Source organism: Rhyacophila brunnea, unplaced genomic scaffold, assembly GCF_057557595.1.
Source record: "Rhyacophila brunnea isolate RB1 unplaced genomic scaffold, BYU_Rbru_1.0 scaffold_24, whole genome shotgun sequence".
NCBI lineage: Eukaryota > Metazoa > Arthropoda > Insecta > Trichoptera > Rhyacophilidae > Rhyacophila > Rhyacophila brunnea.
The window spans coordinates 8,152,396-8,167,462 of record NW_028232904.1 but is presented as its reverse complement, the minus strand read 5'-3'; the positions used below and the strand labels follow the sequence as shown (position 1 = coordinate 8,167,462).

The window sequence follows — 15,067 nt, the reverse complement described above, 5'->3', positions numbered from 1 at the left end:
GAAAATATAATTTGATGTATGTGGGTAAGTGCTGTCAGAAGTTGTGCAATACAATATATTCTGTCGTTGAACAAAATAAACTATTTTCCAAGTTTTGAGAAATGGAAAATAAAATCCAACAGGACGCAAAGAAAACAGAATAAATTTTGTCTTTTTTGCCTTTTGTGAAGCCAACAAGTGCTGATTGGTTGAAAAATATGTTGGAGTTTATCCCAATAAATGTTGAAAATGGATCTGCTGATAAACACGTCACTTCAAGTAACTCTGACTAAAACTTAGGGTAAAGGATGTTAGCGTCAAAATAAGTTGTATGATTATTTTACAATTTACAGAAAAACAGCGTAGATTTTTATAAACATGATTGTTTATCCAATAAAGATTTTTCTCAATTACTAAAACTACCTTTATTCATCAGTATTAAATAAATTTTCGATAATTGGTATCTCCACAACAACCAACTGAATTGTTTAACTGCTATAGTTATACCATCATAAATAGACTGGTGTTCAAATTTAGAACTACACTCATCACCATATAAAAACCATTGAATTATATCTCAAATCTCAGTATGTGGTGCCCTTGTTCAGCGAACAATTTATACTGGTGAATCTATAATATATCTGAACAACGTTTTCAGGATAACGCAACTTTTCCGCATAATGGGCTCAATTATCCGAAATAATTGGAGAATATCACTTACCAAATTATACATATTTCTCCTGACATTCCTGAGCATACCAGGATAGGTGGGCCGCAGCAATTCCATGTAGCTGTTGGACCACCTTTTGTACTGAGTATCCGATTCCATATCATTGATCCACAGGATCCCCGAATCTCTGATATCCATCGCAAAGTCAGCACTTGGCGCACTGCTCATCATGCCGGTAGAAGCCTGGCTTTGTCCTGAAGGGTTCAGGTCCAGGGACAGGAGCTTCGACGTGCGTGTACTTGAGAGGCCTAGTGAATATAAAAAAAGCAGACATTTTAAAATTGACCATGAAGAAGACACACTGTCACATTTGCTATAATGTTCTCTAGAAGCCAGTGGTAAAGGGTGGAGGTAGGCTGTTAAGATCTATCATAAATAGTGCACATTAAACTTTCTTAGTCATACGTATTTGTTTTTATTGAACTAAAACTACAATTTACAGATGGTGTCGGTTTATTTTTAAAAATCAATATTCATTGTTTAATTTCATGTTATAGGATGGTTTTATTTACTTACACAGAAACAGTTATAGTAATCCGTCTACATAGTGTTTGCGGCGTCCAGTCAATGGGCAGCGCCATCTATGGATCTCTTTACGAAGTCACGCCGCGAAACATAAGAGTTAAATCCTAATCTGTCTACATAGCGCTTGCGGTGTCCAGTCAATGCTGCTATAATGTGGAATTCGCTTAATTGGGCCAATATGCCCTAAATCTGATGTGTCCCAATTAAGCGGAATCGACTGAATTATGATGGTTTATTATCTCATTCATTCCCATCGAATAAAAAGAAAATTATCATACCTAAACTGTGCAGTCCCTCCATATTGGTCAGCTCCTGCCTGAGGACCTGCAGAAGCGTAATGATATCCACAAGATCCATGTCGAAGAACATTCCATTGACAAACAGAGCCGAGTCGGTCGGGTGAACATTCAGTGTGGATGCGAACAGCTCCTGGTTGTTTTTTATCTCGTCTTTCAGCTGAGGACTAACGGGGATGCGAACTAGGGCATTGGCCTGAAAATGAAATCGGATACCAACTAATCGTTACAATCGTTTGTGAGAGATTTATTTGTTTGGATATTATGCTATGCTTCACCATATTGGATAAATAGCCATTTTTGTAGTCATATCATATCAAATTGCATCGCATTTCCATATATTTTTGAATCTACCTGATCAGTGCCATGGATGAGTTAACTCGCCAAAGCATGTACAGTAAAACCTCGTTAATACGAATTCCACGGGACAGAAAATCGAAAAAAATTCGAATTACGAATTATGAAATGTATGGGGGAAAAATTTTTAAATTTAAAAAAATTTGATTTTCATCAATATCTTTTACGTGTTTATCCTATATTGTGTTAACGGCGTTCAAGTTTCATTTCATGTTTGAAGACGAGAGTTTCTTTCTTGTAGGACAGGCATAGAGAATTAAAGAACATACAGTAAAATCTCGTTAATACGAATTCCACCGGACCGAAAATCGAAAAAAAATTCGAATTATGAAATGTATGGAGGAAAAATATTAAAAAAAAAAATTTTTAATTTTCATTAATATCATTTACGATCATAGATGTGCCTACCAAATTTCCAGTGCCGTGTGTGTTAACGGGTCATAAAATGTCAGGATTATTTTTATTACCTTCTTAAATAATTAATTTATGTTTTACGAATTTATGTTTCAATGACTGGCTCATGAAATAGTGTACTTTATTACGATTTATTGAATATTTTTATATGCCAGGACTTAATTCGAATTACGAAATTTGAATTAAAGGTATGGTTTTATATGAAAATAATGTTCAAGGGACTTTTTTTTCACAAAAATTTCGAATTACGGCGAATTTCAAATTATCCGTGTTCTTATTAACGAGGTTCTACTGTATGTCGCGTCAGGCCACGGACGAGTTAACTCGTGATATCTTATAAACGTCATAACTTCTGAATAAACTGTATATTTTCTAAACAATATTTATCATTTTAGTGTGAAAATATTCACGTTAAACTCGAGAAACTTGTTGATTTGGTAAATTTTCACAAATATTTATCATTCTGTTCCTATTTCATATTATTTATGGGATTTATTCATTTTATTCCAAAAATTGCTGGCCTACAAGTGCCCATCTAGTAAAAATTGACTGGCAGTGCTGAGGTTAAGTAAAATAGCGACTTCTTTTTACTATTAAAGCAAATTTGTGATATGTTTAGCTCACTAAACTTAGAGCCCTGGCAGTCCCCCCCTTCTCCTGTCTCGCCATCTCTTACACACTGTCATATATTTTCTCTCATGCGTTACAGACAATTCAAGACAAATATATTATAATATGTATAAGGTAATATAAACCACAAAGTACCAATCTTTATATTATTATGTTCCCTCCAATTTTGAATTTTACCACAGATTTGGATTCGATTTTATGTTGGTGTTCTTTTGTTTGACTTTTACAGCTGTCAAAATTATTTTCATTTCAAGATTCTAGATCAAACAGTTTTATTGATATTGGAAAATGTATACCGATCAGCAAAGCAACCTCTCGTGTGAACCCGGGTACTTTATCTAGTATAAATGTATGTACATATAAACAAAAATCCAAAATAATACCTGCCAATTTTAATATTTATTTATACATTCTCACAAATGTGTATAGTTTCAGTTTAATGTATATTTGTGACATCACACTACACTCCAATGCAGTTAATCCAATCAACTGTGGGCTGCACATGGAATTCATTCAGAAAGACTGTAGATCTTTTTTTTTTACATATACAGTAGGCGCTCGGTGATCCGGCACCCATATTTTTTTACCTATGCTGGATTATTGAAGTAATAAAAATTCTGTCAAGGTCGAGCAATGAGCTGCCGAGGTAATCCGGCAGTTTAATGTGAAACCTGCCGGATTATAGAGCATGAAAGCAGAGTTGCAAAATGCCACACTATTGGACGTGCCGGATTGGTATACCGAGCGCCTATATAATACCTTATACAATAACCAGTATAATATGCGACTTATATTACTAACACAGGACTGACGTGCAGAGCTACTGCTTAATCTGTAAACCAGCTAACTCCACTTGGGCAAATTTTTCAGGAAGGAGAAAAAACTTAATATTTAACTATCTAGTGGAATTTAACAATGCACTATGAATTAATCACAGAACAGATAATAAATAGAATACTGATAGGCCATATTCAATACGCCGCATGGTGAAGCAGGATTTTGAATGTGTGTGTCCTACGAAAATGAAGCACGCATTATGCATGTGCAATGGTGTGTGTAATACACCAACAGGTATGTGTATTGATACCGCCTAAACCATGGCATCCTCAGAGGATCCAAGGCCATGAGGCCTGAATCATCATTGGGCTGATTCATGCAAACATGAACAGATCGACTGCGAGGCAAATTTCTAGCCCGTAAGCAAATAGTAATTATTAATATCATTTTTTTATATTATTACCTACATTTCATCCAATTTTGACCAATATTGGAAGCAAAGTTCCCAGCCATACAATGTACCTAGCACCTAGAATATCGAGATTACTTTGAAAAAATATGTATTTGTACCTAGTTCAAATATTTCAAAATATGTACCTACCTAGCAAAGAAATGCAGTCCCTTTCAATGCAGGTACCTAAAAAAGGTCTGACTGACTATTTCTGTTGTGAGCGAAATTCTCAGAAATAAGCCAGGTACATAATATGCAGAGTGTTTTTGTCATTTTTGAGTGACAGAATTTGTTTTATTTTATTCTTGCCTAGAGTTGACCTGCTCTCCAAAAAGGGATTATTCATCCCCATTCGGTTTTCAGACTCTCGAGCGTGACGTCGGCTGTGGCGCCGCGCTCGCCGGCGTCACCGCCATTTTAAATTTTTTTTTTTTTTTTTAAATATTTTGTACGCTGTACTTTACTGTATTTATATTCCGAACAATAAGCGCCCTGTTTTCGCCTGTACTTCCGCGTTGTCAATCAACACAAACATGTCCCCGAAAGAAGAAGCAGACGATACCACCGTGACTTGACATGACATTACATCATCAGGGGGGTCCAGCTCCTCATCCATCACCCCCCCCCCCCTTTCGGAGGTGACAGTATTACACCAGCGTAAATGCATAAACCGAGAGCAGTTTTCAGTATTCGACGTAAAACATATTATTGACACGTGTGTAAGTTTAACGCGGATTCTTCCTTACTCGAGTCGGTTACCTGCTATCGCCTTACCCGTTATGTATTTCAGTTCCCATTATTTCTGAGTTCCCTGGAATTAATACACTATTTCGAGGGCTTAGTGTCAAACAACACTATCTACAAAAGTGCAACTTTACAGGAGAGCCAAAAATTGTTATTTTAGATTCTTAACTCAACAAGGGAAATGTTTATTTAAAATCTAATGTTAATATTTTATAATTTATTGTGTATTGTACATTTATCTTGCTTATGATGATGTTAAAATTTATAGGGATAGTTTTAAAAAAATATGAAAACAAGGGTAACTTATGTAGTAAGCGTTAAACTTTACTGACGATTTAATAAGAAATTAGAAAAGATTGACATAACGTTGTTTGACTATCATGTAGCCGTAAATGTAAAATAACGTTATCTCAAAAAAAAAAAACACTTTTTTGTAGATAACGTTGTCTGACTTTAAGCACTCGATTTTAGCTTCCCTTTTATATATAAAGAAAATTTATTTAAAGAGCGGAATTGTTCCATTTACAGTATTGGAAATTTGGCACCTGCAATTGGGTGTTTTATGTGAAGAACGATAATGCATTTATTTATAGGTTTAGGAGTTTAAAATTTTTCGGAGCATAGAAAACATGTTCTATAACAAAAATCTCATTTTTGGTTAAAAGTGCAGCAGGCTGGTTTGCGGATTAAGCAGTCAATATGTAATTGGCATACTCAATCTCGCACTAAAGGTTAACACAGCCAAGAGAGGAGGTGTTAAAAGATAGCACTTTTGACAGTTCAACTTCTTGTGATACATAGTTAACTGCTTGAATACATAAAGTGATAAATGTGTTATTATTAATTTAAGTGATATGTTAGAATAGCCTCGCTGGGATGACGCAAGAAGACTGGCCAGTGACAGGGATTCTTGATCTATATGCAAGCCTCACAGCTCAAGAAATCTAACAGAAACGTGTTATTGTGTTAACTAGTTGGAATAACCCTGCTGGATTTTGCAATAATAACGCCATGAAGTATAAAGAAATTTCATACATTATCTATCTTCCATCGTGGTGAAAATTTCAGATTGAGGCCTCAGAAATAAGTGCCTAGGGCCTAATGAAGATCTTAAAAATGCTCAGGTTGTAAAAGCCAAAAATAAACACGTAAAAAGTCACACCTGCATGGGGAAGTTCTGCGCAATGTTAGTAAACTGCGCCAGAGCATCGTGGAGCGGAGCGGCCATAACAGCTTCGGCCGCCTGCAGACTCAGACCTTGGAATTGCCACACTTTCAAAGGAGCCAGTTCTGACTCTTGCTCTGAAAGGTGACGCTTGAATTTTTCCAGCGGATTCCTCAGGTCTGGGAATAGATTCCTGAAAAAATAGTTCTATCATAATTACATAAATGAGTGTATGCACGGTGTATGATGTCAGTTCAAGAAGAAACTGTAAATAATACTCGAGCTATTTTTACCTCTTGAATAGACAACTACCCTCCATAGAAACTTGTAATAGAAATGTAATTTAGTATGTAAATTCATCATTCAGGGGCGTGGGTCGTAGGTTCAATCCCGTGGCTGGCAAAAATACAATAATACAATACAAAAAATATATATTGTTCTATAATGTGTGTTTGATGCAGCGCAAGAACCCAATAAGTTAGGTGAATGGCTAACAAGCATGCTTCGTAAATAAGTCTAGTTAATATAATGTCCAGTATGTGGAGGCCCGTATGCTCCGATTAGGATGGAACATGGTAATTTTCTTTTTTTTTTGGTTTTAATGATCAAATCTATATTGTTATAATATGTTGGCGAGGGGTTACATGAAAATTGTACGTAAAACATTTCACCGTAGCACAGTTCGCCGTGAGCTTTCTCAGTAAGAAATGACAATTTTCATAGCCGATTTTGGCAAAATTCATGAATTTAAGAATGAAAATCTAACCTAACCTAACAAATAATCGAGTATATCGGCTATTTTCAAAATTTGTTTGCCGCTGGCTTCCTGTAAGCCGACAAGAACCGTATTTTATTTAGACATGAATTTTATCTCAGTACTATACAACCCAAAGAGGTTGGACGGTCTTTAATATACGGCCATATATTTCCGATATAACATTTCACAGTGAAGTGTGATACGGCGAACTGCATACGTACAAATTTCCGGACACGGTTGGCGGGTCGGAATTTCATTGTTTTCGTTAAATGCAGCGGTAGTGGAAGATAACCAAATGAGAGGAAGTTAAACTATACGCTTACATAATTCACTGCTAACGGCCCTGACCAAACAAATCACCACGCAAATATTTTCAGAACCCTGGTGGATGGCATTAAATGGTTCACTAACCTAATCACATATTTTTATGAATACCGAATTGAATATCCTTACTATATGAGCTGAAAAGTGGCAATTCGACAGAGCTGCCAAAAATACTCTTAATATACGTACTTTAGCCTGGCAAAATTGAATCCCTCGATCTGACTTTGAGGATCGTTCTCGTCCAGCTCTTCAGAAGATGGTTCACCATCACTGGCGGCTCCTTCTTCACCGGGTGCTGTGTCGTCCTGGCTCTTGTACTCCGTTGACTTGAGCTGTAGCTCTACTCCGTAGCCGGACAGCCGGAGACGCCGTGGGGAGCGATGCTATAATCAAAGGTTAATAATATATTATCATTTAAATATGCATACTGTGTGGTACTTGCTAGCTGCTAGGGCGTGTAAATCGGGCCAAGTTTAAATACTTAGGTGCCACGGTTGCCAATGATGGCAGTCTAACCAGTAAACTAGGGATCCGCACGGGCATGGCAGGATCTGCAATCAGTCATCTTTGAGTTGCGAGGAGGTCAATATTGTAGTTTGTTCAATGCGTGTGCGTTACCTGAGCTCCTGTATGGCTGTGCGACATGGCATCTTATCAGGGTCCAAAGGTCTTGACTTTTGAGCTTTGAGAATCAATGTCTCCACCGAATCTTAGAGGTACACAGGTACAACCGCGTTACAGACATATGAATTCATGAGCGGACAAGTCAGTCTTCGGTGAATGAAGTAGTTACAAAAAGACGATTCACATGGCCTGGACATGTGTTCTGGTGTCGCCAGATAGTACAACACTATAAGCTTGTAGCACAGCTTCAAGGATTCCGTTACCGTGACCAACCTTTCCCCATCCTGCACCCTGGTGTTTACAAAAAGCAATCTATGCGTGGCAGGTCTCACATCCGGGAGACACGAGATGTAACGATGGACCGAGGGAAATGGCGCCATTCTGTGCTTGTACTATACTCCAATATTGGAGCGTAACATGGTGAAGTAAGTATGTAAGTATATAATATGTGAAAGAGAATATATCACATAGGTATATTTTAAATCTAAAAAAATTGGATATACATTAGATGATTAAACCTGCTCAAAATCTTGTTTCCCAATTATCTCAGAACTATGCTTTTTGAGTGGTTACACTTTGGAACTGAGGTATCGATAAGTATATATTTTTTGTTAGATTTTGATAGAAAGTGGACTTCGATTCGGTCGGTTTTTGGAATCAGCCCCTCAGTTCTCTAATGCTGGTTTATTCTAAATAAGTTAACATAATAAAGTCAACAAACAAAATTTACCTTAACAAACCACCGCACGACATAATCTATCTTTCCCTTTTCAGCATGCTTTGTGAGAGTGGCGTGCAAGTGAGAGAACTCCCTGGTGCCGAGCTCTCCATACAGGACTGCTGTGATGGAACGGTTCGCCGATCCCGGGAAGTGGTGGTCGACTTGGTACGTTTCGATTCTGGAGTCTGAAGCCTTAAAACAAAAAAAGATTAGCGTAAGACAGAGTAAAGGTAAATTCATTAAAATTGATTTGATTCAGATTTCAATTAAGGAAATTACCGAGAGATTTAAAAGTTAATGAACAAATGTTCCTCCCCTACTCTCTCGGTGAATCAAAAGCAGACTTAACAAAACAGTGCTAGAGCCAGTGCTTACATATGCCCCAGAAAATTAATTAATCCTGCAAAACCCGATAACTGTTATTCAACGTTCACATTAACTTTATATATGTTACGCCGAATGTGCGAAATTGACTATTACATGAAATGGGCAAAATTTTGACTAATTCATGTAATAGTCAAGTCCGTTGCCTTATTCATGAATTAGGTATATTATCTGCCGAGTGCGTGAATTCGCCAGGATATGGAATTCTTAAACTGTCAACATGACAGTAGAAAAAGTAAATTTAATACAAATGGTTTCATTAGTTATAATTGGACATAATATAATATTATTATTATTATTATTAGATTAGGTTAGGTTAGGTTTTGTAATTCTGAATTAAACTGAAGGTCCATCTTGAGGTTAGCTAACAAGTGTCAACAAACTATCACAAACAAACAATCGACTATTACACGATTGATACCCAAGCACGGATCAAACCGCGAAAATACCTTTTAATAAAATTCTTCCATTATCATATTGTAGTTCTAGATTTTTTTTGGGCATAGTAAATGGATATGAATGTCATTGTAGTTATTGATTGGTATATTTTTATATAATCAATGATATTTGACACTTTTGGTTAGTTTTGATTAGTTGCAAAAAACACCACCGGAGCACGACCATCTATTTTGACCAATGCATGAGCATTTGACACATTTGGTTTAGTTGCAAAAAACACCACCGTATCGGTACTATCTAATTTACCCTATGCATGAACTAGGCAGAAAAATTACTGCCGAATTCACGCACTTGGCAGATATTTTGCCTAATTCATGAATAAAGCAACGGCCTTGCATTTTTCATGATTTAGGCAAAATTTTGCCCATTTAATGTGATAGTCAATTTCACACATTCAGCGTAACATATACAAGGTTTCACTAAACATAACATGAGTATATAGCAGTGGCGAAGGATGGAGGTAGACTGTTAACATCCGACTTAAAATAGTGCATACTGAACTATGTCAGTTAAATGTATTTGTTTTCATTGAACTAACACTATGTGTAGATAGTGTTTGTTAGTTAGTTGGTTCGGTTAGGCCCTCCTCCCACGGCGCAACTGAAATCTGACAGAACTGGTTTGTGAAGGATCTCATAAACTGGCCAATGTGATGCTTCGCACACGGCGCTACTGAAACTCAGTTGAAATAATAATCACATAACCTCAAACTGTCAAACTGGACTATCTATGTTGTACAAAACACGCGCGCTTATTAGGTTATTTTAATTTAAGTTAATATTTAACAAACAATGTCTTCGAGCGGGTCAAGCGACGAGGAGACTTTGCTTTTGTATCAATACAACAGATACAGGAGTCAAAATAAAAGAAAATATTGGATTCATCCTTATATAGAAAGGAACATAAACTGCAGACTATTTGTTGCTGCAAAGGAACTGCAAGAAACCGATTGCAAATTTCTGGCTTTCTATAGAATGTCCAAGGAAAGCTACCTCGAGCTTGTTGGGATCATCACTCCTGCTATTCAAAAAGAAAATACAAACATGCTCGCTTCACTCATCTTGTACTTTTGAGTTTTGACGTCTCTGGTTGTTTCGGTTTTTACGATATGACGCTAGCGGCTTTACGAAGTGCTACCAATTTTGGTAAGAAAATATGATTTTTCACCGAAATCTAACGATGTTGGTACCACTGTTTTACGGTGACTGGAAACTTCAGAGACCGCGCGACTAGCATGTCGCATCTCTTCGCGACCGTTTTGAAGCTGAGAGATTCCGGTCTCGCCGTCAGCAAGCCGCCATTGAAATACATTAGCTAGATACTGGCTGCAATTTTAGTTTCAGTTCCGACGGACATAAGTTGCGCCGTGGGAGGATGGCCTTAGGCAGTTTAATTGAATTTTAAAAACTACCCTACACCATCTGCAAATTGTATTCTCAGTTTAATGAAAATAAATAACTGACTGACTGAGAAAGTGTAATGTGCACTATTTATGTCGAATTTTAGCAGCCTACCTCCACCCCTCGCCACTGGTATATAGCTATCGCCACAAATAATGTAGGAATTTAGTGGCATCTACGAACATTGAATGTGAAATTATTGGCATGTTATCATCGTCATCAGCCCGGGTCGATCCACTGCTGGATGAAGATCTCCCCTAGTTTCCTCCATTATTCTCGGTCCCTAGTTCTTTGCTGCCATATAGATTCACCGAACTTCATGAGTTCATCTATCAAGCGGTAATACTACACTTCGACATTATTATTTACTTGAAAAATCCTGTATAATTGTGTAAAACCGTGTATCGCACTCGAGTTAGTAATCATAATTAACGTAAAAATGGTAGCCATTGGATGGTTTACAAAATCGGAATGGCAACTGAGTGATGTTAATATTTGTGAAGTTTATCAACTTAACTATGCTTCATGTTGTGATTCATAAATAATTTCAAATGTTATATAACAGAAATAAAGTATAAGTCTAAACATTAGAAACAAACAAATGACAGAGTTAATGTGATATCTTATCTCCTCATTCCTGAAGCATTAAATCACCTGTTTCACGGCATCGTCGAGCTCATCTGAATCGCAGATCAGCTCCCCTTCAATATCCGCAGCGGCCAGGCAATCTTTGTCGCCGACTCCTCGCTCCAGAGCCATCTGACCGAACATCTCCACTAGAGGTGAGTTGATGTGCAGCGACAGGCCTAACTTCAGGACTTTCAATCGGGAAGGAGACAATAGCTTCGCCGCCACTTTGATGGCTTCATCATATTTTTCTTTGTCAGTTTCTGAAATATGTAAATCTCGTATAAGTTTTCATAGGGTCACCAAATACTAAAGTAAATGACATACGGAAGCCGTAAAATTTAAGGTATTTATGTATTAAGTCTTCCTTGTATTACGGGTGTTAAATGAATTCAGGTATACACACAGTAGTATCACCCATCCTTCTCAAGACACCAGTGGTGAAGAGTGTTTGTTTGGGGGGGGGGTAAAGCGTCAATTACATCGAGCTTCTTTACGAGCTGTTTGTTGGCGAATTTACAAAAGCGGGCGATTCAGCTACTGCGAGTTGATGATTACACACAAAACTTTCCATTCGCTGAGAAGCCACAAGCCAGCGACTATTTTGACAGAACGTAGATCGTTTTTTTACCGGGAGGTTACTACTGCGCTCTACTGCGCAGACGCAGTAGGCCCACACACCGGCGTGTAGCGTGTAAAGTTGACCGGCTTTCAACTTTTCTCGGTAGAGTGTTTACAGCCTGCTTGTTAGCTTGTCCGATGATTACACTGGGTGACTTTACAGGCAGATTATAAATTCGCCAACAAACAGCTCGTAAAGAAGCTCAATGTAATTGACGCTTAAGCAAAGGGTATCCAAAAAACATAGTGCATATTTTAATAGTCATACTCATGGGACATAAGAAAATAATATCATATTACTACCGATGAATGGGTACATGTTATTTGACAACAGCATACTGAATCGATAGATTTTCAAAATACACTATACGAAAACACCCCAGAAACCATAACTATTAGAAAAAATGTTTAAAAAAAATAAATGTTGCCGGGCATGATTCGAACTGGTATCCATTGAATTCTGGTAAATGTGATTTACCAATTTCGTCACATAATTATGACAAAAATAGCCCAGATTAAGTAAAGGATTTTACATTCCTAAATCTTGTCACACCCACGATGGCCGCGTGGCTTAAACGCCGGCCTATAGAGTCGAGGGTCCCAGGTTCGAATCCTGGGTCTGGCAAGTACACATATTGTTTTTTAATTTGTGTATGAGTCAGAGTATGGACCTAATAGGTTGAGCAAGTGGCTGACATCCATTTCTCGTAAAAATAAAATCTGTTAATACAAACCTCCACTCTGTCGAGGCCCATATGATCCTATTAGGATCGGACATGGTCGAAAGAAGAATCTTGTGAATTATTCGTTGAATAAAAATAATGGTTTATTGGATTTTCAAAAGCTCATTAATGATAAATTTAAATTGTGTTAGACCAACACTTTGAAACCAGATTTGGTTTATGACGGTCATGCCATAAAATGCAAGATATATAAAGCCTGCACGGCCAGCCAGTCAGCATGCACCGAGTTTTGAAAGGGGGTTCGCTTTATTACTTTAGGGTATGAAACCCAAGGGACACAAAGCGTGCTGACTATGCTCAAATATTGAATGCACGTTACGTTTACATGACAAACTTTAATGCATATTATGATACAGACGCAACTATTAAAAATAATATAATATTCTTTAACACATGTCATGCGATATTTATCCACATTTGAGAATTGTACCTTCCTACAGCCACACCGAGAATATATCCTTTATTGCTGTGTTCCCTCATAATAACCTTTAATAATATGCCCACAATGGCCGAGTGGCTAATGCGTCGACTTATAATGTCGTGGGTCCCATATTCCAATCCTAGGTCTGGCAAAAAATCTCATAAAAAAACAAAAATCTGTTAATACTAGCCCATATGTGATCTTTTTAGAATTGGAATTAGTCAAAAAAAAAAATTCTCAAGACTTGAGAATTGTACCTTCTTACAGCCACTCCTAGAAAATAACCCTTATTTTTTTTCCCCGATAATATTCCCTTAAAAGTGACACAGAGTTACCGCATAGTTTGTGAACGCCACCTTCCATGGCGCTATAAAGCCATGTATTCACTAGGGACAAATGGAGCAACATGTCGCAGGACGTGACGCTACATCTACGTCGATGTCTCGAGAACATTGTTGCGGAACATTTTGCTTGTACACACCACGACCCCCATCAGTTGTCGCAGAAATGTCGCCCGAGAAGGTTGTGTTGGTCAGTGCTGCATACATAGTTATTCTAACGAGTAGTTTATCGAAACGGAAGAGAAAGAAAAGGTGGCAGGTGCGGATCTACTTACTACAAAGAGAAAGAAATAATATATAATAAAGAGAAAGGATATTCGAGTGACTCATGTTGACCGACATGTTGCGCACCGGTCTAAACTCGCCAATATCTGATGCGGGACAGACGCGCAGCCCATGTGCTTGCTTGCAAAGCGACAACATTGAACATATCCTGCGTCACGCAGAAATGCTGCACTATATTGCGTGCTAAATTGGGGGATAGTGCGCAACGTTGCAGCGTCACGTGGACGACATTTTGTCCCCTAGTGAATACAAGGCTTAAATGTGTCAGAAAAACTTCCACGCCTCGAAACGTAGCGGAGTGGGACAGGGGTGCGAGTGTGTTTTTCCGAGGGTTGCTATCAACATAATGAAATGATAATTAGTGCCCTAGCTAGGACATGCCTTGCTCACTGGAGCTGTACCAAAATCAGATAGACTGCCGTACACAAAAAGATGTAGTGAAAATACTAACCTAAGTCAACAAGAGGCGGGTTCAGCAAATTGATTCCATTGACAAAAGACCAGAAGTAATCAGGGTTCTCTTCCCCAAGATACTCCGCGATCTCCAGCACGATCGGTGTGACGCCCCATTTCGCGTTCAGAAAAGTCGTGACCGCCTTGTATTTCTTGTCCTGTCGCCTCGTAGGGTCGCTGGCATCCAGAAACACGGGCGAAAAAACCAGCAGACTCACAAAAAGCCGCACGGCGCTTGTCTGTAATGGCCTCATCGCTGCGTCGGCCTGTAATCAATCACAATCAAAACGCATAGAGCTATAAGACACTGATGTAATCGACCCTACAGATGTTTTATATAGTTACAATTCCATTCAAAACAATGAACGCTGACGTCGCCGATGAGACATAACCAACAAAACATACGCAATAAGATTGGCGCCGTGCCTAGAGCGGGGGCTATTAAAATAACTGCGATTCTGCGTTAGATTTAAATCAGCGTGTTTATTTTAGATTTATGTAGTTTTTACCTGTGATTGTGATGTTGCTAATTTATCCTTTTGACTTTTGAGAATTCATTGACAAGTCATAACGGCAGCCAATGACAGTTCACCACGGCTGACAATAGACAATAATAAAATTAGTCCTATTGTAAAACAATCTATGGTCGCGTGCGGGTATTTATTTTATTAATTTATGAGCCACTTAAAAGAGCCTCTGCAAAATACATTGTTTGAAGCGTACCTGACAAAACAGATTTTTATGAATACAAAAAATCATATAATATTCCACAAACGGCACCAATATAATTTAATTATTATAGTAGTTGAATCAACCACACTTATGAAAATTTGTTGGCA

General features: G+C 37.9%; 1 protein-coding gene across 1 annotated transcript in view; it reads right to left on the bottom strand.

The window, feature by feature from the left end:
* Uggt (UDP-glucose-glycoprotein glucosyltransferase) overlaps positions 1 to 14,849 on the bottom strand; it is a 53,057-nt gene extending 38,208 nt beyond the window's left edge. The window contains exons 1-8 of the mRNA XM_085951223.1: positions 14,738 to 14,849; positions 14,227 to 14,494; positions 11,392 to 11,627; positions 8,504 to 8,686; positions 7,339 to 7,532; positions 6,066 to 6,261; positions 1,513 to 1,726; positions 701 to 957 (exon numbers count right to left, since the gene is read on the bottom strand). Of these exons, the coding sequence (XP_085807349.1) occupies positions 701 to 957; positions 1,513 to 1,726; positions 6,066 to 6,261; positions 7,339 to 7,532; positions 8,504 to 8,686; positions 11,392 to 11,627; positions 14,227 to 14,482 (1,536 nt within the window). The 5' untranslated portion in view covers positions 14,483 to 14,494; positions 14,738 to 14,849. The remainder of the gene's footprint in view (positions 1 to 700; positions 958 to 1,512; positions 1,727 to 6,065; positions 6,262 to 7,338; positions 7,533 to 8,503; positions 8,687 to 11,391; positions 11,628 to 14,226; positions 14,495 to 14,737) is intronic.
* Between the last annotated feature and the right edge of the window lie 218 nt (positions 14,850 to 15,067).